Here is a 25,035-nt window from a genome sequence, read left to right as displayed (position 1 = left end):
AAGCTGTAGGTGCCTAAGCCTGCAGTTGAATTTTAGGAGGGGAGGGAACTTTCGGAGGGCCAGCAGCAAAAAGTGTTGCAGCGCTTAACTTTGCTTAACTGTGTGGTAAAAAGTCAATCAGTACATGAGGTATTGGAGAACTGCACAGAGAAGGTAAAATTTTCATTCAGGTTTTTTAACCGACAAGCATGCTGGTCTCCCTAACGGCTCTGTGAGATCTGGCATAATCTGTACGAGTATTATATAGTAGTAATATAGTATGGTATTAGTATTCTAGGAAATTACAGTATTACATAGTATATAAAGCTTCTCTGCTTTAAAAATAAATGGCTGCTCTAAGCTTATTTACTTTTGCTTTGATATTTCTAATCACACTCATTTAAAAACTGACATTAATATCACTGAGTCATCCCTAACAGTATTGCCTAAGTTCCCTGTGCTAGCCAGACTGTGAACTACTGCAGCCTTAAGCAATTTTCTTCACAAATCTCTCTTCTTTGGAGAGAATAAAAAAATCCCCAAACACTGAAACAGTTCTGCTAAGCTACCTCTACTTAATTCAATCACCTGAAAATTCCCCACCTTCCTATACGTCTTGGTGAAGGCAACAGAGCTGGAACAATGGTAGGTTACTTGTTTGTCATGCTGCTGTGCTGCCTGCTTTTTCAAGCTGCAGAAAGCCCTTGCCAGGGTTTAGCACCTTACACCTTCCCAGAACTGTAGCAATAGTAAGTAATTAATCCTCAGAACTCCTCTGTGATGCTGATAAAAATCCATTTGCAGCAGGAGTCCTGGACGCATGTGGCTCATTTATATGAAGTTATAAATAGGCAGTGGTTTGGTGGTGACAGACATGTCAAGTTATCACATATAAATACATGTTTTAAAAAAGCAAACCACATTTCACGTGTGTGATATATATATATATGTGTGTGTATATGTATATGTGTATGTCTTTACAAAATTGTTGGTGATTATATTTTTGTCTGTGGGTGAGATAAGGAATATTTCCTCTAAAATCTACAGGAAAGTGACTAATGCTGATCTCTTCCCTGAGGAGACAGGACACAAGGTTTCACCTAGTTTAAAAGGGTTGAGATGACAAAGGACTCAAATTATTTTAATGTAGCAGCCCTCTTCTTGGAAAGAGACTTGCTTTCAGCATAAGAAAACAAAACCACAGGACTAACTATCCTGCCATGAACTCTGTGAGGAAGTTGGGGAATATGACAAAGTGAGCTTGTGTATCAGCTATTTTTTGTAAGTTTATGGTCTGATAGTTTGTATTATACCAATAATGCATTATTGATACAGCATATAAATATTTTAATTTATATAAATATTATAATTTTATTGCCTTAGGTAGGCTACCCCTGGAATGCTTTGATCTGGTACAGCAACACTTTACTTTCTGATTTCTCCATTGCCTTGTTGCTGCCCCCATGACAGAACAGCACTCCTGCACAACCTGTAGCCCTGCTGATCTGAGCACCAACCCGTGACAGCTTCACCCTGACCAAGGACAGTGAGGAACCAGCCTGCAACACGCCATACGGTTACGTAAAGGTGTCATTTTGAGGGAGCAAACCTCTAGCTGCTTGTTGAATGCTGTTTTCCTTAGAGATGGGGAGTTTGCCTGAAGAAAGAGAGAAGTCCTGACCATTGTGTTCTGCCCCCCCTAAAACACTCCCAGCAAAGAGTTTTCTCTCATTTGGGAATGAAACATCCACTGCAGATGGTAAGACTTATTCCACTCAACCAAATCAAGAGATGTAAATGTTAAAAAGCAATCCACTTTGACAGATTTAAAAAAGAAAAGTTTCTTCAATGCTGAGTTAAAAAACTGTACTTATGAGGGAGGGTGGGAAGGGCTTCCCACCCACCCAACTCAATCAAGATTATCAATAATTTCTAGTTAGGCAGCAAAAGGAACAAAAAGGACCCTCCATGTCATCAAATCAAGTTTCCATCTCCATAGGTCCCATGTCATATAAACTTCTTCAGAAATGTATCAAGCACTGCTTTAAGGAGAAAAAACAAGCTCCCTTTAACAAAATTGTTCAAATGATTAGGAACCCTCTAATTTACAGCCTGGATGTGTTCCTGAGTAGTATAATCCTGCATAGTCCTTCAGTTTAACATTCCTCTTTTGGCTGGTGTTGATCCCTCTGTATCCAGAGCACCATTCAGCCCTTGTTTCACACAAGCCAAGCCGTGTCCATCACCCTACCTGTAAACTTTTGGTCCCATTTATGCTGACAATGTGGGCTGGTCCTTGCTCCAGTCTGAGCTCTCTCTTGTGTGTGATTTCACTAGCCATGAAGGAGGGACAGGTACCTATCTCACAGTGCAAGGAAAGCTTTTGACCTTGTAACGTGCTATATGGGTGCTAAGGCCACAGCTGATGGCACGCCAGATCTGCTTCTAGCCTCAAGCTGATAAAACGTGATGGTGTTTGCAGTTGTGCATCCCACTGCCATTTACTACCTGCAGCCGAGGAGTCGTGCCTGCTCAGGGAGCCGATCTACACTGCATTTTCCTCTTGAAAGCTGTATGGCATTGGGATCTAAAAAAGCCCTTTCTGTTCATAGACACCCTGAAAGGAGGCTGCTGTGCTATCTATCTTCACGTGGAGATGTTGTCACATAAAAGTCCTGAGAAAATAAACAGTCATTTTTCTTTCCCTTTTCTGGCAGTGATCAGTGCTAGTCAGATGTGGGGAAGAAAGCAAGTTTTGGTGACCCCAGTTCTGGTTTTCCCTAGCAGCCTGGCTTCACGGCAGCAGCCCCTCAGAGATGCTGCTCCGTTCTTCCTTGGTTAGGAGGTCATTGGTAAATCCTTCCCAGGGTTTATGTGGCTCAGAGCATCAATGCTTCATAGAAGGCCATTTACATGCTGCTTTCTTTCAGCACAAATTGCACTTGATTACAAAACATGTACCCTTTTTTCTCACAATTACTATTTTAAAGTTGTATTACTGGCAAGATTTTTCTCCACAAAATATATTAATGTAGCCTCAAGTTTAATATTTTGTGACTTCTTCCATCTTCAGACTCGGCTAGATTGCTTATAGGCTGTCCAAATTCAGCAGCATCTGAAGACGACTTTGATCCAGAGGGAGAGTTTGAGGTGATACCCCACAGCACAGCAGGACAATGGCTGTGCCTGCCAGTTCACATGGTCCTGCCCGTTTCCCCTAAGGGGCATTCTGAAGGGACAGCTGAGCAGGAAGGGGCATCACCTTGGCCTGCTTTGGAGTGTAGATCTGCTTTAAAGTCACCACTGTACAGTTATCTACTTTAATTTGCTGTATTAGAGCTGGATGTCCTGTGCTTCATCTCCTAAATTCCCTCTCAAGGTACTTATAAAAGTCAACCAAAGTGGTAGACAGGCATCTGTCTTGACACCTCTACAGAAAAAGGTTGAAACTACAGATTTGTTTTCACAGATGACTGATGAATCGTTATTAAGTCTTGTCTCAACAGTTAGCTACTGACTTCAGAGCAAATTGGTTTTGTCAGCAGAAATTGATAGGTTTTGTTTCATTTGGTACAACCATAAATTGTGATAATGACAAAGACTGATTAAAAAAAAAATCAACTGTCTAGACTCATTCTAGTTTAGACATGCTTTGTAAAGAATTAAAGAATACAAAAAATGAAATGAATGAAACAATATTTCAACTGACTTTTTAAACGTGAAGAATAAAAAAATAATTTAGAAGGAAATGCATTACTTATTCAAAAAAATTCCACTTAAACTATATATAAGTTTGATTTTTAACTATCCTGAATTACAAATAAAACTTCATATTGCAATACCTAGGTGACAGTTGAGGGAGAAAAAGAAATCTGTTTTTCTTCTGCAGTTACGTGCATTTGCAATGCTGTTTACACTTTATCTATTTCACATGAGTAGTCAATATTTTTCACTGCCACTTTCTCGAGTCTTTCACAATGCAGCAAGTAAAGAAATGATACAGCATTCTCCTCACCACACCCCCACAAGACTAAAGCTTGTAAGAACTAGCAGCAGTTAGACAGTGTTTAGTACTTAGAAACAATCTTAATTTAAAAAAAAAAAACAAACTTTTTTAAGAAGGCCAGACAAGCTCTTCCTATAACAACTGAAGTGTACATAATCACTATTAAAATACATAGAGTACTACCTGAAATTTTTTAAAACTCATGTTTTGAAGTCTGAAAAATTGCAATATACTCTCTACAAAAAGTTTTCCTCTCTCTGATCTCTCACAGCCTCAGGTTTTCATATAGGTTGTGGGTTTGTTCAGTGATTGATTTTTCCTAAGTCATGATGTCTTTGAGGCATTTCATACAGGTGAGAGAAAAATAAACACAATTCCAGTCTGGCACTCTCCTCCAGAATCCCCCTAGTAGGGTAAAGTCTGGAAAGTCTACTCTTACTGTTTTTTTTATATTGTCTTGTATTTTTTCATTAAACCCTTTGGGCTCAAAAGTTTTTTTCAAACCCATTCTCCTTCTCAGAATCCCTACAACAGAAAATGAGACATTTATGTATATAAAATCAGGCAGTAAAGGCACCTACGTGGCAAAACAGCTATCTTTACGCCTTCTAGATAATAGTGCACTTCAGAAAAGTCAGTTGTTGTTCAAAGTTTAAAAGACTAATGATTAAAATTACAGATATGAACAAAGTCATGGGGCAGACAGTTTTGTGCCGGGCCTGTTTATTATCTCCCCGCCAACATTAACAACTAAAATTCTAAGACTTCACGCACTAACCGTACATTGTGCTGTGTGCTCTTTTGAGGAGTAACAGCCTGACGTGTCAAAGATTAACATTTCCTTGGAAATTTGGTAAGGATTATTCTACAAAAATCTGTACATTATGACTAGATGTCATGCTGTGCGGTTATGCTCTTTGCTACTTGACAAATATCACAGTGACGTGAATGGTTACTCAGACAGCTGTACAAAAACAACGGCTTTAGGAAAGTTACTGCTTTGCTTATCGTTACAGATTAAAAAAAGTCTGACTTGAACCTGTAATTGTTTATTTACTCTACTTCTCTCTACTTCTCCCTTTCTGGAGCTTATGGTTACTCAGCGATGGAATTCGTTGATTCATAGAAAATTTCAGAGTATAGATACCACGCCACCTTTAGCCCCATCTACAACAGTGTGTTTTAGAGTCAGAACGATATGTTTCTTTAGCCAGCTGACACAGTTTATACAAATAGAAAATACTCTGAATTTCTCAGGAAAAATGTGACTGTGCTGGTGTACTTAGAAACCACTCAGATTTACACAGAAAAGCCCTGCCCACAGTTAGCAATAATATACTGCGTTAGGAAATCTAAAGACTTATTAAAGCTATATAAAAGCACATATACGTTAGCCTGTACACATTACTACTTTGACAGTAAGCGCTTCAAGACAAGGATTCGTTTTATCCAGAGTGCCTACTGCAGTAGCTTTTAATATGTGCATCACCAGGGACCATTAGCTGCTAATAAAGAGGCTGTGAAAAAAATAACTAAGGAAAACGGTCATATTGATAGCTGACTTAAAACCACTACCATACAGCAGTCTGTACCTTCACCAGAAAATGTCAGGAATCCACAAGTTAAAAAAGGTTGAGAACCAGTCTGACTTACCACAATGACATTATTGTTCATAAAATGCTATTAAAAACAGAAAAAGTAATTCAACCTACCAAAAAGAAACAAGTATTTTACAGATTTTTTTTTTTGAAGTGTCCAACTCTCATTTTACACAGATACATTTATGAAAACATTTAACTAACTGAACCACTAGCTGACTCTGCTAACCTTTGATTAGGTATTGTATATATATGGGCTGAACTGAAATCCACTACTGCAAGAAAATGCAAATTCCATTTTGGTCCTTCGACAAAGTATAAGACAACTGGGCCAGGATTTTCCTAACAGTTGCCAAGAAACCTGTTTGCTTAGAGAGAATTTTGCTCTAAGTAGAGATATGGTAAAATCTGAAGGGATTTTAATTAGTTTGCAGAAAGGCCTGTGTACCCTTTTAATGATCTAACAACTAGCTGGAAGCAGCTGCATCTCTCATATGTCTCACACAGTATCTGGTGTGACTAATCAGGTGGAGACTGCTACCAGAAAAGACTATTGCAGGAGCCTAATGGTGAACTGCAGTTTCACACATAGATTTGGGGAAAAAGATAAAGCTGATTTGCATTGGTCTTGGAAGAAAGCTTCCATTTCGGTTTAGTTCTGTTCTTGTAATCAAGATTACAAGCAAACAAAGAGCAAAGAGAAAAAAATATCACTTGGTAGGCTTCCCCTTTTTTTTCCTTGTCCTGGCAGGTACCAGCGGACCATCAGGGAGACATGGAGTTTACTTCTTTCACCTGACATTCAAGCTAACCTGTGGGTAGTTCAAACTACTCAGTTGTAACACAAGATTTGACAAAGGAACAGTCAGTCAGTCTACATCCTGACACTTCCACATGTCACTCCAAAGTCAAGAGGACTGTGGATGCCCTTGCATCCACAAGGTACATCAGTGACATGCCATTCAGTGGAACAATACCATTCACACCAGCTAGCAGCTGCTGCGTTTTTAAGTGGGTGATCCTTTAGTGGGGCATTTAAGAGGCCAAACTTCAGTAAAGTAATTTCCTACTTTTACCACTCGCTTGCTTACCTGTAAAACCTGCTCACCAAAACCTCGCTGGTGAATCCCATTCCCCCCCAAAACTGGAGACAGCTGTCAGTCACTTCACGGGCCAGACGACCTGCCTTTAGCTTAGTCATGGAAGCAAATTTTGTCACATCGTTGCCTTCCACATATAGAGCTAAAAAAAAAAAAAAAAGAAAAAAAAAAGGCAAAAAGCAGATACACACACACAGAGTCACTGATCACAGCCTGCCTCTCTGGCAATCACCTCCCCATGTTCCTTTAGCCTGACAACATTCTTTGCACAAAGAGAAGCACATGTGGGAAGGCAGATGTGGGAGCTCACCAACAGTGCGGTACAGCAGCGCGCGCAGGAGCTCCACTTCGGTTGCCAGCTCAGCCAGGCGGAAGTGCACGGCTTGATTGTGCAAGACGGACTGGTCAAACACTTTCCGTTGGCGAGTGTAGTCAATAGTTTCTTGTATTATTGTTTCCAGAGGTGTCAGGACTTAAACAAGGAAAGCACAGAACAAGACATCATTTTAGCCAAATCTGTTGTTTTTGTTGAAAAAGATGGTTTTTTTCACATTGTACAAACTATATAATAGGTTTTCTAAAGTGAATTATTCCATACGCTCAGTTTGGGGTGTAGTTTCAATTCTGAAAGAAGTCTGGTGTTTCCTTGTACCTTGAAGACCTCTTTATCCCTATTTCACCCAAGCCCCAAACTGCCAGAAATTGGAGGAGAGTGAAGGGGCAGGAGAAGGAGGGGAGGCAAATCATCAAGAGCCGTATGTAAACTTTGTCCCTAGTGCCTCATTTGGGGCCCTAGCAAAAGCCTGTGGCAACTCTTGCTTTCCATGATACCTGTGTCCTGAAGGTCTGTTACAATCCCAAAAGAAAATTTGAAGGCAGACAGTGTGCTCACTGAGGAATGCTGTAGAAATGTAAATTCAAGGAAGCTTTCAGGGGGGAGGAAGAAACCTATTCAGAGATCAAGGAAGAGGAATAGACTGCTTACTACATCTGCATTCTGTGATTGGAACCCAGTATAGAAAGGAAGGGAAAAACATTAAGCCTCACAGCCACTTTTAGTAAATGCTAAACAGTGCTTCTAACAGAAACAAAATCAGATTAGGATACTGATGGAAGATAGGTGAGAGAGGTGGCAGACACTGCTTTAAAGCAAGAGAATTAGTTCTCTGCTACTTTTTGAGCAATCTCAGAAACACCTTGTTTTAAACAAGAACAGGGAAATGTTTCTTTTCCAAGGCAAACCAGTGGTGAAGTGAAGGGCTAGGCTATCAGTATTCTGCAGCTTAGCTAAGCTAACAGCAGGTGCTGAATTTGTGGAGAATTTTGTTTGGCATATGTGGACCCATGTCACTGTGGCAAGCAGTAGGGAGAGTGAGAGAGTTCACAAGTCCATCTGTATGAGAAGGGTCACATCTTCTCTCTTCAAAATATGCATATCTAATCTATTTATATTTAGAATCTAAACCACAAAACTCTGAATCTGATGCAAAATATAACCAAGCCCTGGACTACTACAAAATCTCTTTTCACACCTACCAGTTACTCACGTGACAGTTCCTTACAGGAGCTTGGTGTGCTTTCATATTCCTTTTTGTGTCACTTTCAAGATGACCTCTATTTAACCTTCATCCCTATACTGCTCTCATATTCAGGCTCTGCATCCCACCAACTGCCCCCTGCCATAACTGTTCACCAGCTCTTCCACGGAGCGTTATTTTTCACATGCTGTCCCCACATTCTGTAAGGTCATCACCTTTTCTCATTCCTTATTTTCCCCTCCTTTCTCAAACAACTAGCCTCAACGCTTATTTTTCAAAAGGGCATATACAATAATGTCCTCATTTCTTCTGTGTTAATATAGTATGCTGCCACCCTAATGCTGGTTTTCTGGACAGGAAAATAAATTGCTGTTTTCAGGGGCATCTCCTGTACACAGGAAGATCCCTGTTCTTTTAGAGGCCCATGTAACCTGACACTATAGCATGTGTAACGCTAACAGCTTTTTCACCTGTATGTCTGCAGCTTGAGAGATGCTGAAAAGCAAGAAAGAAGTGTCTAGGCACGTCTCATCCTTTGCCGACTGAGTTGCTGGGAGGAAAACTAAACAGTGCATGCCAGTACTAGGAGAGCAGAAGGGAGTTGGGAGGGGATAAGGACAAGAGACTAGTCTTGTGTTGGTCTGTCAGAGCAAGGTGCTCCAGCACAGCTTGTATGGTTCCCAGCATCCAGCATCAGGGAAAGAAGAGATGGGACACAGCAGAGAAGAGGCAGGAGCAGGACCAAGTGGGAAGGAGCAGAACAGCACTTATTCAGGTCCTGCTTGCAAAAGGGCTGAAGATCATAAAAGGGTTTTGGCCCATCTCTGCTCAGGCTGTCACCACACATCAGGGCTCTGAGTGGGGGGCCTGAGAAAGCTGCTCTCACAGTGTCCACCTCTCTGCTTCACTGCCTCCTTCCTGCCCCAGCTGATCCATCCTCCTGTTTCCTTAGCCACCATCACGGCCCTTCTGCTTATTCCTGGAACTGCCATTTGCACACAGAAATAAACAGAGGAAATCTTCTAAGGACTGTCCTGGGCTCTGAGGGAGGTGATTCTCCCCCTCTGCTCTGGTGAGACTCCACCTGGAGTACTGCATCCAGCTCTGGAGCCCACAGTACAGAAAAGACATTGACCTGTTGGAGCAGGTACAGAAGAGGGCCACAAAAATGGTCAGAGGGCTGGAACACCTCTCCTGTGAAGAAAGGCTGAGAGAGTTCTTCAGCCTGGAGAAGAGAAGGCTCCAGGAAGACTTTGTTGAGGCCCTTCAATACTTAAAGGGGGCTTATGAGAAAGATGGAGAGAGACTTTTTACGAGAGCCTGTAGCGAAAGGACAAGGGGCACAGGTTTTAAACTGAAAAAGGGTAGATTTAGATTGAACATAAGGAAGAATGTTTTGGGGTTGGAACTTGATGATCTTTAAGGTCCTTTCCAACTCAAACCATTCTGTGATGCTCTGACTACAGAGCATAGCCCTAACAGCTTAGCTGTCCAGCAAACAGCAACAAAATGCAGCATGTCTTGTACAACGTAATAGCGCACAATAATTTGCCAGTCATAGAAGTACAGGGAAATGCTGTTCTTAACAGTGAAATTCATTTTCCCTCTGAACTTTATTTTTCCTCTGGTATATTTGTTTCCTCTTTTGTCATACAATGTTCTCCACATCCTCAGACAAACGGCCCCAGAGGTTTCAGCTGACGGCACATGCAGGATATGTCACTCTAGGGCAGCCTAAGGAACATATGGTCTACCTCACAGCCAAGAATTGTGAAAGCACTTGAAGTGGCCAGATGCAGAATAATTTTCTCCTTGCACCTCCATGCAACTTACATTTTTTCCACTTGAAAGTTCTGTTCACTGTAAACACACTTTGCCTTGCTATGTCTCCTCTCAAAACAAAAGGAAATTAATGTAGTTTTCTTAGGTTGTGGCTGATCACTCTCTAGTGAGATGTACAGTGAACTCCAAGCTGAGCAATCTGTCTCCTAAGGATGTGCGTTGCCCATGCAAAAGGATCTGTCATCCTGATTACCGGTCATGACTCAATGGTGCTCATAAAACTGAGACTACAGATAGAAGTCATTAGAAAAGTGTCATTCTGCTCTCTCACATACATTGAACTCCCTCTTTGCCTCTAAGTTAAGCAATTCACAAAAAATCTGGTTGCCTTAGCAACATTCTTTTCCTGTGATCAGTGCAACAGGTCCACAAACGGACTGTGTGTACGGCGTGTCACAACATGGGAGAGATATGTAGCAGCTCTTCTCTTTCAATGAAGCAAGAAACACAGTGACTTTTACCAATGCCTTTGATAACATGTCACTCAGAAGAAAAGGCCACACCTGTGACCAAATTTTGCAATTCCTGGAAATTAGTTTTCTATTTATGTTTTAAATCTGTTTGACTGAAAATTCCTTAAAAAAACCCCAACAAAACCAACAAAAAACAAGAAGGTGAGGCAGGGAGGAAACTCATTCTGAAATCTGGCCACAATGAAGATAATAAATAAACAAAGAGAAGGCTGGAGCATGTGATATTTGATAATAAATAAAAACCAAAACCAAAGTCCCCAAACAACAACAAAACAAAACAATGCCCAAAAAGAAAAGAATGGCAGTCAACTGCCTCTTCCAAGTTTTAGGAAGCAGTGAAAGTGAGAATGCCAGGACTGGTCCCTCAAGTGTTTAAAAGCAGACTGATGACTTTCAATGTCACATGAATAGTCATGAACTGAGAAGGAACAGTAATGTCCTTCTGAGGTCCAGAAGTGAGGTCTAGAATTACACATACAGACCTAATCACAAAACTACCGAAGGCATGTGTGTAGTTTTGCACATCTGAGCCTTCAGCAAAACACTCGTGTTTCAACATACGTAAGACCATTTGCAGGACTGGAAGTTAACAGCTAGATGTCGTGGTGAAACAAACTGCATCCATCAAGCACCTAGCTCCCTTCTGAACATCAGTTACTCTTTTCTTTTGTTTATCACAACTGGTTACCTCTGAAGTTTGCAACTTGGCCCAAACCATGGGTCTTGTCCCAGCTCCCAGGGCTTCCATGCATTTTATGTCAGATAGTGGATAAAAGCAAAACCAGGGGCCCAAGCAAGGTATAACACATGCCACTGTGCTGCAGGAGGCAGCTCCCTCTCCCTTGGTGAGCTCCAAGGCTCTTCCTCCCTGATGGCCCCTGCCTGGCCATGGTGGGGGGAGTGAAGATGCCCTTTCCAGACTGCTCATCCAGGGCGAGGGTTTGCCTGCTCCCGCTGTGTTGACCTGGGCAACAAGAAGAATTGAAACCTGGTGTCCCACTTCCTGGCAGAGCACGGTCACTGCCAGACAGTTGTGCAAGGCTGGACTGTACCAAGCTGCCAGTGGTTTTAACAGGAGTGATCTAACCTGTCAGGCTTTGTGTTTTGATGCTGTCAGTGCACGTCACTTTTGCCTGGGGCATGAGTAATGCCTGGGCTACTCTGCTGCCTGGGAAGTATCACTGCAACCCAGTTTCTCAATGTTTAATTTAGATTTCAAACTGAGCATAAAAATGCACAGTGCACATCCTTGCAGTCTGTGTACACCTCAACTAAAGCAGGACTAGCAGTAGGACCATGTCTCCTCCTTGCCTGAGTCTGCAGTGGCAATCCCTTGCAAATTTAATCTGTTTTTTGCTAAAACTGCTCACATTTACTATTTATCTCCAGCTGAACTAAGAATTTTGGCCCAACCCAAAGATTTTTTAAAGCATCTGAACTCCAGAATATTTGGTCTGTGATCAACCCACAACAGGGAGTGATTTTTATTTGGTCACCGAGTCAGAAAATCGCTTCTTAAGAGTTCCCGATCCCCTAGCCACACACAGACAGTAAGAGACATGGTATGCACTGAAGCATGAATGCGGTGAGATTATTTATACAACCCTAAAATTTAAAAAGGACTAATCTTCTTACAGCGAACCACATTATATTTAAGTTGAAGAAGCAAACACTGTGGGGTGGGGGGAAAGGCTGGGAGGCTGAAAATCCAGACTTTTGGTTACCTGGAATATCCATAATCCCTGTAACTCAAATATGCGGACTCGAGTATGGCCTGAGTTCAGAGTGACAAGAACTGTGTGACAGCATAACTTCAGGGAAAGGAATTCAGTGCTGTACCACTTATGTCCAAAGTGTACAGAGGTAAAACAGATCTGCAAAACAAAGCTCTTGCATCCTGTAAGAGCCACTACTTATACAGCCACTAGGTTAATTTTCTAAAATCTAGGATAAACATCATAGCTGACTACTACAGGAAAAGTCACCGTCTTTCTACTTCATGCCAGTATTTTGATAGCCTTTGTACTGTATGTGTAGCAGACATAACATGATGCTGTATTTTCTTATCAGCAGAAAAGCACCAAGAAAAAGAAACAAGGAAAACCAGCCGCTGTGATGCCTCACAAAATAGTTTCTATTTCAAGTTTTCCTACAGAAAGGGAAGGTTGTCTGTATCCAGACTCTGACAGATTTCAAAAACAGTTCGTAAGAGGTTATTGCAATTTACAATAAAAGGAAAGTGCTGTTAGTCACGCGTAGGGTGACCCTTATGTCCCTGCCCAGCCCCAGAAGCACAAATGATGACTTACCAGTGGCTGCTCCCCACAGCCGCTCTTCTTGGAATTGCAACATCTGATATGTAAAACCCTTTCCTTCCTCACCGATGAGGTTTTTGCTGGGGACCCTTACGTCTTCAAAAAAGATCTGAGCTGTGTCCGATGACCTCATGCCTAGTTTGTCTATCTTTTTAGCAACGTGAATGCCTGAAGAAAAAGAGGTATTAGAAAGGCCACAAAAAATAGAAGCACTATGTACAAGTACAGCATTTTAAGAAAGCAAAGTTTGCAGATGTGAAAGTATGTGCCAAGATTACAGTGAAACCTGCCTTTAGGAAAAACATAATAATACTGTGGAATTTAAGAGTTAAAGGGTCCATATCCTATTTTTAAGAGTTTTTCCATTTTATTTAACCAGCAAATAAGAAACTGCAATTGTGAAGGTCCCGCTTTTCATTATGTCCCCAAATAATAATTGTGTACTAGTAGTAATAATTTTGCTTCACACATCTTGAAACAATGCAATATTTGTTTGCTTACATTTCATTTTTAGTGCAATAAAATAAAATGCTGGAATTCAATTTAGCGGTATTTGATGAGTTCCTGCACTGCTGTGAAACAGTAGAGAAATATTTAATAATGACAAAAACAAAGCTATGTTTTAAGCTGCAACTAGTGAATTTCTCCTCCTAGAAATCCTCTTCCTTCCCTCTTTTCCACACTTATCCTCCCCTGATTTTTCCTGGTACGTGTAGAAGACAGAGTTTATAAGCACACCACACCGCTTCTTCCTAGTAATAAAAAGACTCAAATTTGTAACTGCTACAAACATCCAACAATTCCATATCAACTCCAAATTTTATTAAAACTATGTATGTGAGGCCACACCTTGAGTATTGTGTCCAGTTTTGGGAACCTCAATACAAGAGAGATATCGAGGTGCTGGAGTGAATGCAGAGGAGGACAATGAAGCTGGTGAAGGGCCTGGAGAACAGATCCTATGAGGAGCAACTGAAGAAGCTGGGACTGTTTAGTTTGAGGAGGAGAAGGCTGAGGGGAGAGCTCATCACTCTCCACGGCTACCTGAAAGGACATTGTAGAAGAGGTTGGTGCTGGTCTCTTCTCACCAGTGATTAGCAATAGAACAAGAGTAAATGGCTTTAAACTCCAACAGGGGAGGTTTAGACTGGACATTAGGAACATTTTTTTCACAGAAAAGAGTCAGACAGTGGAATAGGCTGCCCATGGAGATGGTGGAGTCACCATCCCTGGATGTGTTTAAGGGTCGTTTGGATGAGATGCTGGGGGATATTGTGTAGGGGAGAACTTTGTAGAGTAGGACTGATGGTTGGACTCGGTGATCCCAAGGGTCTGTTCTAACCTGAATGACTCTGTGATTCTGTATTTTATGATGGCCTACAAAATACTGTTTTGTTCATAATGATCACAGTTCATTCCTCTGAGTTTTCACATGGAAATGCTTGTGAAGAGGGTTTTCTTCCCCACAGACCTCCCTACACAGCACTGACTCAGACCCCATGTTCAATGGGTTGTTGGAGATGAACCCAGTTCCTTCAGGTTTCACCACATAAGACTTGAACTACCAAGTCACACCAGGTAGAGCTCCTTCCTGTTGTTCATTTTCTTCCAGATACAAGTTCTTTCTTGCTTTTGTTCAGATGAAAGCATGGCTTCCCACTGTGCCATGAGAATTTAACAGACATCCACTGATTTTTTTGTGGCAACTCCATTGGTCTTCAGTTTTTACCTCCTTGTTGTTCTGGGGATAATGCGAATATTCAGGATGGAAGTCAAGAATGTTTCAGGGATAAACTGAAGCCAACAACCAGGTATGAGGATTTGTACAAAACATGCTGATTACATCTGCCAAGTCAATATACTTAGAAAAACAGTCCTCCAAATCAGCATGTATCTCTTTGCAGAAAACCAAACATTTTACTACCCATGTACATGGTATTCTAATCAGTTTTGTGATGAGGAGGTATTCTGGTAATATTTTCCTCTTTATTCTATTGTTTTCTTCAACCCTCTAATACTCTCTACAGTGGCTTAGTAGGAGTTGGTCACCACACAGATTGTTGTGGTCCCTCTCAGTACTTGTCTGTACCTTGCTATACTTCATGTCTTTTGGTGAACATCTCTTTCTGAAGTAATACAGACATCTCAACTTCTACTGACAGGAGGCCTTCAGCCATATGAAAATTACTTTGGTTTTGCGGGCAGAAAAAGTTAGCAGTCATTCCCTTCATATTCACTCTCTCTGGATGCACCGAATAAGGTTTTGGAAAGTTTCATCTTTCCACAGGGATGTAATACCAACACTATTTCCAAATGCCAAGACTGCTCTCAGAATCAGGTCCACATAGACTTCCACACCTTCCACTCAAGATTTTTCTCCAACAACCAATCTATAAACAGATTATGTGTTAGTAATACTTGCTTTGATATGTGTTCAACACAGGAAGAAAATAAGGACAGCTGTATAAAAACTTTTGACTCATGGATTGAAAATTATCCAGCAATTTTCACCCAGTCATACCAAAAAAGCATTTGGGGTTCATTTCTGTATTAAAATTAGAGCTAAACAAACACACACTGAACCATTTACAGGCCCAAATGATTTCTGGAACATCTTTTGCTGTTGGAATATTACTGGCCGGCTTCTTTGAGATTCTCAGAGATCGTGTCTTCCATCTACTTCCAGCTGGTTTTATGCAATCACTGCTCCTCATCCATATGAATATGCACTTACTGCTCTTGTTAGTAGTAGTTTACTAAGGACTCTGCTGGAAAAAGTACAATGGCTGCCAGTTCTTTATATTGCTAAATCAATCCTACTGTGCAGTTCCCCAGATCCACACACAACAACCACTGAAGAAAGCTTTTACAGGTTTGGTTAGAGGAGCTAAATATTAATGATTTCTATCTATAATTCTTCCAGACTGGGTTGTGTGTTCAAGTTTCCTGAATCTAGAAGCACCCCCCTGCCCTTGTTGTGCCTTACCAGTTTCACTTGCTCTTGATTAATTCTTGTTTCTCATTCAGGAAGAGGCCAAACTGCATCAGCCTCATGTAGTGTCCACCCTGTGGCTAGTACACACTTTAGATTTTCTCATTTTTGAAGACAGTGATAAATAATCTTCTCTTTGGCTACAATTTGGGCATCAAAATCTTCCTTTATGTAGTTTAATTATCTTCATTCTCTTCATAAGGGGTACTGTATCCTAAAAATTACCAGCAGCAGTAGAAATCATCTGCCCAGATAACTCCTGGAGTTTGTCTGTATTAAATAAATCACAAGCCATCCAATCACACACAGATCTCAATCTAGCAAGGCCAGGTGCCTGACTTACTAAAATCACTCTATCAGCCATTTGTGCTACTTGCACCAATATCATCGAGATGGATTACTGTATGCCTTTCTGGGCAGTTCTTCCCAGGTGTTTTTCGTTTTCTCCCACTCCTCCAGGCTTCTGACAATCGCTTTTATTTCCTGTATTCTATCCTGAGAGAAAGGCAGTCGCTCTCTCCTGACATCATTTAGTGCCATTACAAATGGAAAGAGGCACATTTCAAGTTGCAATCCAACAAACATTTTCTTTCCCCTTTCCTGGATGTTGTTCTTTTTATTATCTTCTTCTTGCAATCTACCCTGGCACTATCTGAGGACTCAGAGGAGAAACCAGCACATAGTTACCAGATTAGGGCTGCAAGTCATTTGTCTATATATCTTACACACAGACATTTTATAACTTGTTAGGTTCTCTTTCATCATATAAGAAATTCAGGGGTTTTAAAAGACATCATTAGTATGAGGAGTATTCACCTAATTTGGATATCTACTGTGAATCCACACTGTCATTATCCAAATTCCCTTTATGAGAAATGTGTTCAATAGTGTCTGTCAAATCGAGACCATGATTTGCTTCACTCAAGAATAGAACCTGTACACAACTAAGATGAGAAGAAGAAAATCCTACTTAATATCTTCAATAAACTACTAGTTGTTGAAGTTAATAATTTGCTTTCAGATTTGGAATTTCTTTTTTTTTTTTTTTTTAATCACCACATTATACAAGTATGAAACAATTAAGAGTTTTGTGAAAAATGCTGGACTAGTCTCCCATGTCCTTCCAGCTGCTAGCAAGGAATGCGTTACCACTGAGTCAAGGATCCCTTCCTTACCCTGCCATACAGGCTGGTGACTACAGCAATTCATCAGACATAACACACTTGTTCTCGAGCTTTGACACACATACATCTACAGACGTTTATAGTGCATCATTCAGTGATGTCCTCTAGACACTTCCTGGACAGTCTTGGTCTGCTGCCCTCCAAGGAGCACAATCTTTGGCAGACAGACATCCTTAGAATGTATCAAAACAGATGGAGTTTCCTCCTCATATCTGTGTCAAATGGCAGCCTCTTCCCTACTTTTCCTCTTTGTGTCCTTGAAAAATCTCACTTCTGATATGACTCATCCAATGCGCACAATTAACTATCTTAATACTTCATTTCAAAAAGTCACCAATCCTGTTACAGTGACCCTTTTGGAGATCAGTAACTGTATCACACAGAAGAATGAAAGCACATACATTCTTGAGGAGTGCAATTTTTGTTTCTAGGAAGACTTCTACACTTCTGGAGATGAGCTTCAGGTGACTCAGGCAATTTTTCTACTCAGAATCTATTTACCACAGGTAAAGAAGGTCTGTGTATCGGCTGTGTGACCTAACAACACTCCCTTCCCAAAGCTACAATGACTCACATAGCAAAGTAGCTGAAAACCTCAAAGTCAATTTCTGTACATTTGATCAGCCTCTAACAGTGGGTTGGCTGCTTTGTTGTTTTTGGAGAACTGATCTCAGAGCAACAATACTGAATTTACATTCTGACCCCTTCATGAAAAAATCACAAGGAGGACTTCATGCAGATGGCTGGTAAGTGCATTTATCTGGAAATTCAGGGAGATTGTGGCTCTGAGTTGCATGTTCACTCATCACTATCAACAAGGACAAAGTCAACAACTAGTGAAACATTTCAGGTCCATCTTCTGTTAGCTCTCATTCAAAGCCTGTCTTGCATGAGCAGAGGTTGTAGAAACTCAAAACACACTCAGAACTTGCTTAATTCACAAAGGAACTCACTCACTTGCTTGACTTACTCCATACTGAAATTCATTTACAAGTAGCTCTCATCACCCTCTTTTGCAACACTGGAGACCTGGGTTTCGTTCTCAGTCTGATCCATTAAATGAACATAAGGGCCTTCACTTCACTGCCATGGTGGTGTCCCTAATGTGTGAAATGCTGATAATGATATATATTTTTAATGTAAAATACTCTTGAATGGGATGAACCAAAATATTTTATATTAGAATATAAATATATTAATAGACATGTTTACATATTATTTATAATACATGTTAATATATATTATACATTATATATTAACAAATGAATACATAATGTAATTTTTTAAAATATTAAAATGAATGACAATCAAAAAATGTTTAAAAGCTTTTGAACAGGTGTTAATATTGCAAAAGGTCTCTGCCAACAGAATATTAACTATATCCTCTCTGAATTATGTCCTTTATGCATACGGTACGCTACTGCTGCAAGGTCTGCAGACTACTCAGAAAAGCCATTATGTGAACTGCACCACTGGTACCCTTAGATCAGGTTATGTTTCTTCAGTGTCTTCACCCAAATTACTAGTCGTCTTCAAAAACAAATCCCTACTTCCAAGATCTTTGAAGCTTTCACTCCAGCCCACATTTAACTCACAGACTATTTTTGTAATTTAAACTGATAATGATAGTAGCACCCTAGCAAAAAAATCCATTTGCAGAGCACTGCCATGAAGCACCTTGGGTATGCCTGCACTTCTTTTCAGCAAGCCCACCAAGTTGGATGGTGGAGGAAGATCAGAACCATCCACACAATACAATCACAGCACAGTATTGCATGCTTCTAGTAAGCTCGTCAGTAAATCCACCCTAATGGAGTGAGATACTGCCCATGAGCTCCTGGGAGTCACGTATTGGCATGTTGGATAAGATTGGGGAGGTATTTCCCAAGTTTGAAATTTCTAAACTCTTTTTTTCTTTTTATTTTACATTTGAGAATAACTTTTAATATTTTCTGAAGAAATAAGACAGCAAGCTTAAAAATACTTTTCCATTCATTAATAAAGGAGTATATATTCTTCTCAACAGTCCTTCTACAAAACAGGAAAGAGTTTAATGTTATTTGGAAAGACAGTTTAAGAATATTTTACATATAGTTCATACGTAGCAAAGATCTATGTAAATAGAGTAATATGTTATTTGTTTTGCAGACTGTTTGCATCTTCATGCTGTTTGGGGACAGAAAACCAAGATAAAAGTTTTGTGGAACTGCTCCAAAACTAAAAGACATTGGATGTCATAACTTTAAAAAAAAAAAAAAAAAAGTTGCATTTATTTTTAATGATTTCTCTGAGGCATTAATTTTGTCCTTGGCATTGACTTGTCTATTCATTCTCAGAGAAGGTTTCGAAACACTCTCAAGAAAATGTATCTGAACAACTTTTATAAATTTATTTTTGGCAAAAAGGACTCTCCATATAAAATTATTTGGGAGTTGCAAGCTGAAGCCTGCAAAATATTTAACTTGCTTCTCGTTTCCTCTTGTCCCCTACTTTTTTTGTGGAAGTTTGCAAATGCATTTCAGAACCAACCCTGTGTGACAGTGAAACACCTAACTTAAAAGAGCATATATGGGTGCAGTCCTTTCTGTCAAATACCCTTCCTTCTTGTATTAAGCATACACAAGAACACCAATAAAATCAAATTAGAAGAGAAAGAGTTCTGTGTTATTACCAGGTAGATTCATTGGTAGACATATGAGAGATTTATTTTGATGGCGAGGTCCTTCACTGGTGTTTGCCAGCAGGCACATCCAGTCTGCTTGGCACCCGGATGTAGTCCACATCTTACCACCATTTATGACATATTCATCACCTTTTCTCACAGCTGTTGTCTTGATATCTATTCCAAAACATAGGAAATGAAGGGTTATTCTTGTGAAGGAGGGATAAGCTGGTCTCTGTATGACTGACAGAGTTACTCCCACATTGCTCTCAGACAGCCATATTTGGTTCTCTCACCTGCTACATCCTCTCACCCTTCCAGGCTGCACAAGGCAGACCCATCTGGACAAATCTTGGAAGGCAAGCCAGGGAAACATGACCACTCTTCTCAGCTCTTCACCCCAGTGGATGAAGGCAAAAAACTTTCCCTAACTAAATTTGGTCATCAAAAACTCAGGCCAGAAACATTTCAGTCTGAGATGATCTATTACATGTTTCTGTTACTGTGCACATTAGTCACTGATGAGGCCATTAATTTCAGAGTCCTGACTTAAACAAACATAAGCCTCAATATCTGTGTATGCATAAAGACATACGTACACGCACTTCCTGCATGTTCTTGGTCAGAATGGCGTAATAAATTCAAAGCTAATAAACTTTCAAAAGGCCAAGTTTAAATGCTATGAATGTCTGTACGTTAAGAAGTTCTAAGCACCTGCTATTTATATCCCCTGACAAAAAAAAAAATCTCGTTTTCATCTGTGAGTGTTCACATCACACTGCAAGCAGCCCTAGCTGCAACAGACAGCTGGAATGAGTCATTAGTTATTACATACAGTCCAGCAGAATTTCCAAAGGGCTGGCTTAATTCCCCTGCAATTGAACTTCTTCAGCTAAAACCCCATCTGAGGAAGTCTCTCCAACAGGTATCTAACTATAAGCAGGTGATGGTATAACAGAACCCTTCCACACGCCCTGTAAATCTAATGAGACTATGAAGTTCACAAGAGCCCACCTACTGAGGGAGGCAGTGGACTTGGACAGTAGGAGTCAGACACCAAATGTCAGTCAGTTATACCTTCATACACACCCACCTCAGTCTGCACCTGAACCTTCTTTCCAAAGGCTCTAAACATAAAGCAAAGCAAAACCAAGTATCTGATCTTCATTTACAAGACAAACTGGGACTGAGGTCAGCATGGCTGAAAAGTCTGGTAAATGAAGAAACGGGAAAAATGATGGGAGAAAATTGTATAAGACATAACACAAGGGAATATCGGATATAACTATGGCTAAAGGAACTTACAAGCAGATGATAATGAACAAAGTACTAATGTGGATAAATAAAGAGTACTAATGTGGATAAAAACAGTAGTCAATGCCAAATCTGCCAAAACTATGTCAAATCTGTCCAAGAGACTTGATATGAAATCTGTATAATAATGAAGGCCAAAAAACTGAAGGAACATAAAGTACTGATGCTCAGCATACATGGACACAGACACTGGACAATCATATACACGGAGACTAAATAATAAATGAAGGACACATAAGAGCTGGAATAAGATATGACACCATACTGAAATAGTATGAAAAGGATGGGAGCATACACAGAGATTTACATCACACATCCCTTTGCTGTAGAACAGCTACTGAAGAGATTAGATAGAAGTCCCACAGAAGGTCTGCAGAGTAACAATGAGCCCTGTGATGTTATCACAAATGTAAACAGTCCTTGGAAACCTGGCGTCACAGGCGACTAACCACCCAAATACAGATTAAAGAACAAATGCCTTACTAATGGGAATGTTCAAGTACTCCCAGATGTGACGGTTGACAGTTTGCTTCAAACATGTGAGAAACAACTGTTTAAAATCAACTTATGAAGAGTTTATTCTCTTTAAATTTAAAGAACAATGAACAAGTGAATAAGAAAGTTTTATGTTTAAAATACTTTAAAATGGGCTTTGAAAGCCTACTTAACAATTTACTAAAGTTAGGAGGACTCAGCCTCAGGGATATGGCCATGAAGATAATTTGGAATATTTGACTGTAATTATTCTCCCTGATAGAGCATAGCTCTGGGAAAAGGCTACTTCAATGGGTGCTCCATAACTCATTTTGGGCAGGTCTACACCACTGTCCCTGTAGTGCCTATAACTCAACAACTTACAGAGCATGCTGTGAGGACCCCTTCTAGGAAAGGCCACAAGGCATCATCGAAAGGCATATGATACAGCTAATGACATATAAGCAACCAGGAATGGTCACCTTTCAAATAACAATGTACTTGAGCCTCAAGTTTTCCTCTCCACTGTGCTATTGATTCCAGCCATGCATCTAAATAGATCTGACAAAAGACAAGGTTGGCTTCAACTTTTCAGGTCATTAATACGATCAAAGATAGCCAGAGCATATCCTTAAAGAAAAAATAAAGACCGCATATCTGGAATTTACATCATCAGTACAGGAAAAAAAACCCCAAAACTTGCATGAAACAGTTTCAAGTCTAACTGACTGAATAATCACTTCAAAACCCAGGAGATGGCCTACAGGAAAGGAAAGAGATTAATCATCAAAGTAAGCTACAGTTTGGAGGTCAGAAGGTAAGAACTGCCACAGGACAAACTAAGTTAAATCTTGCACATGAAAACCAACAAAATCGAAGAAGACTGAGGTGGCAAACAAAAATGTTTCAGCTACAGAAAGGAAAAAATGTGAAAAAACATGAAGATATAGAGGATGCCTCAAAACAAAAGCAATATTTCATCTGAGATTATAAAAAGATTCACAATATAGCTGACAAAGCAAGACATCTACAGGAAGGATTGTATAGAAATTAAAATTAGTGAAAACAAAGGTTGTTGGTTTTGGCAATCTGCCCAGCCTCAAAACACATTTGGAATGAAAAAATAATTCAATTTAGTGGTGTTATCTTATTTAAAACCAACCTGATTTGTTTATTACAAAAATGGATTTTCTACAAAAAAGCAGAACAGGTCCAAGCAAATAAAATTGATGCTACTAGGTAACTATGAGTTAAAACTTTGCAAAGATAAGAATTAGAACAAAAGTGGAAATGTGGGTAAGTAACTTGGCAAAGGGGAAATTGCATCAGGTTGCATTAAAAGAGGAAGTGTTGATGTGCAGGGAGAGTACTATTGGATGGAGATCTTCTTTGGCTATCAGCCTTTGGACAAAACCTATTAACTATTTCCATTAATGGTCTTTAAAAGAAGAACAGGAATACACTAATGAAATTTGCTGGTGACAAAAACTGGGAGACATCATCAACACAGACAACTGAGGTATCGCCCAGCAAGAAAGGAATGATCCTGAGTTTTCAAATTCAATATGGCAAGTACAAGTACTTAGGCACAAAGTAATAATAACTGCTGTATCTTACTATGTTTCAATAGCAAACTGCTAATGAAGATGATCTGCATAGTTAATCACAAGATTCAGAAGCCAGCAAACTGTGTGTAACATTACATTATATTACATCACGTATCGGTGGGTAATATTTCTATTAGCGTTGGAGAAATATTTGTGCCATTATAGACACCATGTGCAATTTTGTTTTTTCACCATCAAAAAGATGACCTAAACGCAGAAAAGCAGAAAGACTGGATTCCACTGTGTTGGGTTTGTGTGTGGTGGGATTTTGGTAGCAGGGGAGGGGCTACAGATGTGGTTCTGTGAGAAGCTTCTCAAAGTTCCCCTGGCTCCAAGTCAGACCCACCTCTGGCCAAGGCCGGGCCAATTAGTGATGGTGGCCGTGCCTCTGTGATAACCTATTTAAGAAGGGGAACCTGAAAGAAGGAGGAGTGAGGGAAAAACCTATGCAAACACTGAGGTCAGTGAAAGAAAGCAAGAGGAGGTGGGTAAGGTGTGCTGGAGCAGAGACTCCCCTGCAGACCGTGGTGAGAGGGCAGGCTGCCTCCCTGCAGCCCATGGAGGTCCATGGTGGAGCAGATGCCGACCTGCAGCCCGTGGAGGACCTCACACTGGAGCAGGTGACTGCGCCCGAAGAAGGCCAGGACTCTGCGGGAAGTCCACACTGGAGCAGTCAGTTGCTGGGAGGACTGCAGCCTACGGCAGGGACCCATACTGGAGAAGTTTGTGAAGAGCTGCAGCCTGTGGAAAGGCCTCATGTCGGAGAAGCTTATGGAGGGCTGTCTCCCATGGGAGGGACCCCATGCTGGACCAGGGGAAGAGTGTGAGGAGTGCTTCCTGAGGAGAAGTAGTGGCAGAAACAACAGGTGATGAACTAACCGCAACCCCCATTCCCTGCCCTCCTGCACCACTGGCGGGGAGGAGGTAGAGATATCAGGAGCAAAGCTGAGCCTGGGAAGAAGGGAGGGGTGGGGGAAAGTGTTTTTATGATGTGGTGGTATTTATCACTGTCCTACTCTGATTGGTAAATTAAGTGGTGGTGGTGTGTTCAAATTAAATTGATATTCTTTTTCTTCCTGTAATGAGTCTGTCTTGCTCGTGACAATAATGGGTGAGCCAGTACTTGTCTCGATCCCTGAGCCTTCTGTTTTATTTTCTCCTACCTACCCCTGAGGGGGAAGGAGTGAGCGAGCAGCTGCATGGTGCTCAGTTGCCCTCTGGGCTTAAACGACAACCCCACTGAGACAAAATGGGGAAAGATATCTATGTGATAGAGGTAGACATGAACAGGGCTACTTGGTGCAGTTGGCTGAAAGACATAACTTGAAGAAAAAGGAAATGCCTTCCATGATGCATTCTTACATATCCCCCACAGACCATCAGCAAAGCATTCTATAAATTTCAGAATAGTTCTGAGGTAGCATGAGATGAAATCAATAAAACTGAAACAAATGTATATATGCTTTGCAGTACCAAGAATCCTTAAAGAATGACACTTTCTATGCCAACTGTTCTGTACTGTTCTGCTTCTCAGGTCATCTCTGTGTTAGTTTTGTTGTACATGGACAATACTATGTACAACATACAGCAACTACTTTTGAAAGCAGACAGGTGCTCCTTCAAATTGACTTGAAATTTATCATAGACTAATATACACAGTCCTTTTTGTTATGCACCTTTCACTTCTCACTCCTCATGTAGAGAAACACTTCCTTTTTCTCCTGTGTTTGCATCACCTTCAGTAATTTTGGAACTGGCAGAAGAAAATGCTAGGGATACCTTACTCTGTGTCATTCTTCAGCTTAAAATATACTGGCTCACACAGCAGAAGCATGTCCCCAACCTTCACATATGAACAGTTGCTATGCTTTACTACCCCTTCACTTACCTAAGGCAGACAAACATCCCAATAGCCTGAGTAAAGAAAGTATCAAGTGCAGTTTCACGCAAT

At 40.5% G+C, this 25,035-nt stretch overlaps 1 protein-coding gene across 3 annotated transcripts in view; it reads right to left on the bottom strand.

The window, feature by feature from the left end:
- Positions 1-25,035, bottom strand: part of LOC141957963 (putative acyl-CoA dehydrogenase 6) — a 93,057-nt gene that overhangs the window by 1,998 nt on the left and 66,024 nt on the right. For all 3 annotated transcript variants that reach the window (XM_074900290.1, XM_074900291.1, XM_074900292.1), the window contains exons 5-8: positions 19,699-19,866; positions 12,846-13,019; positions 6,994-7,155; positions 6,675-6,825 (exon numbers count right to left, since the gene is read on the bottom strand). In XM_074900290.1, the coding sequence (XP_074756391.1) occupies positions 6,675-6,825; positions 6,994-7,155; positions 12,846-13,019; positions 19,699-19,866 (655 nt within the window). The remainder of the gene's footprint in view (positions 1-6,674; positions 6,826-6,993; positions 7,156-12,845; positions 13,020-19,698; positions 19,867-25,035) is intronic.

This window comes from Athene noctua, chromosome 2 (assembly GCF_965140245.1).
Source record: "Athene noctua chromosome 2, bAthNoc1.hap1.1, whole genome shotgun sequence".
NCBI classification, from domain to species: Eukaryota; Metazoa; Chordata; class Aves; order Strigiformes; family Strigidae; genus Athene; species Athene noctua.
Note: the sequence above shows the minus strand (reverse complement) of the source record. Positions and strands in the feature narration are given on the sequence as shown.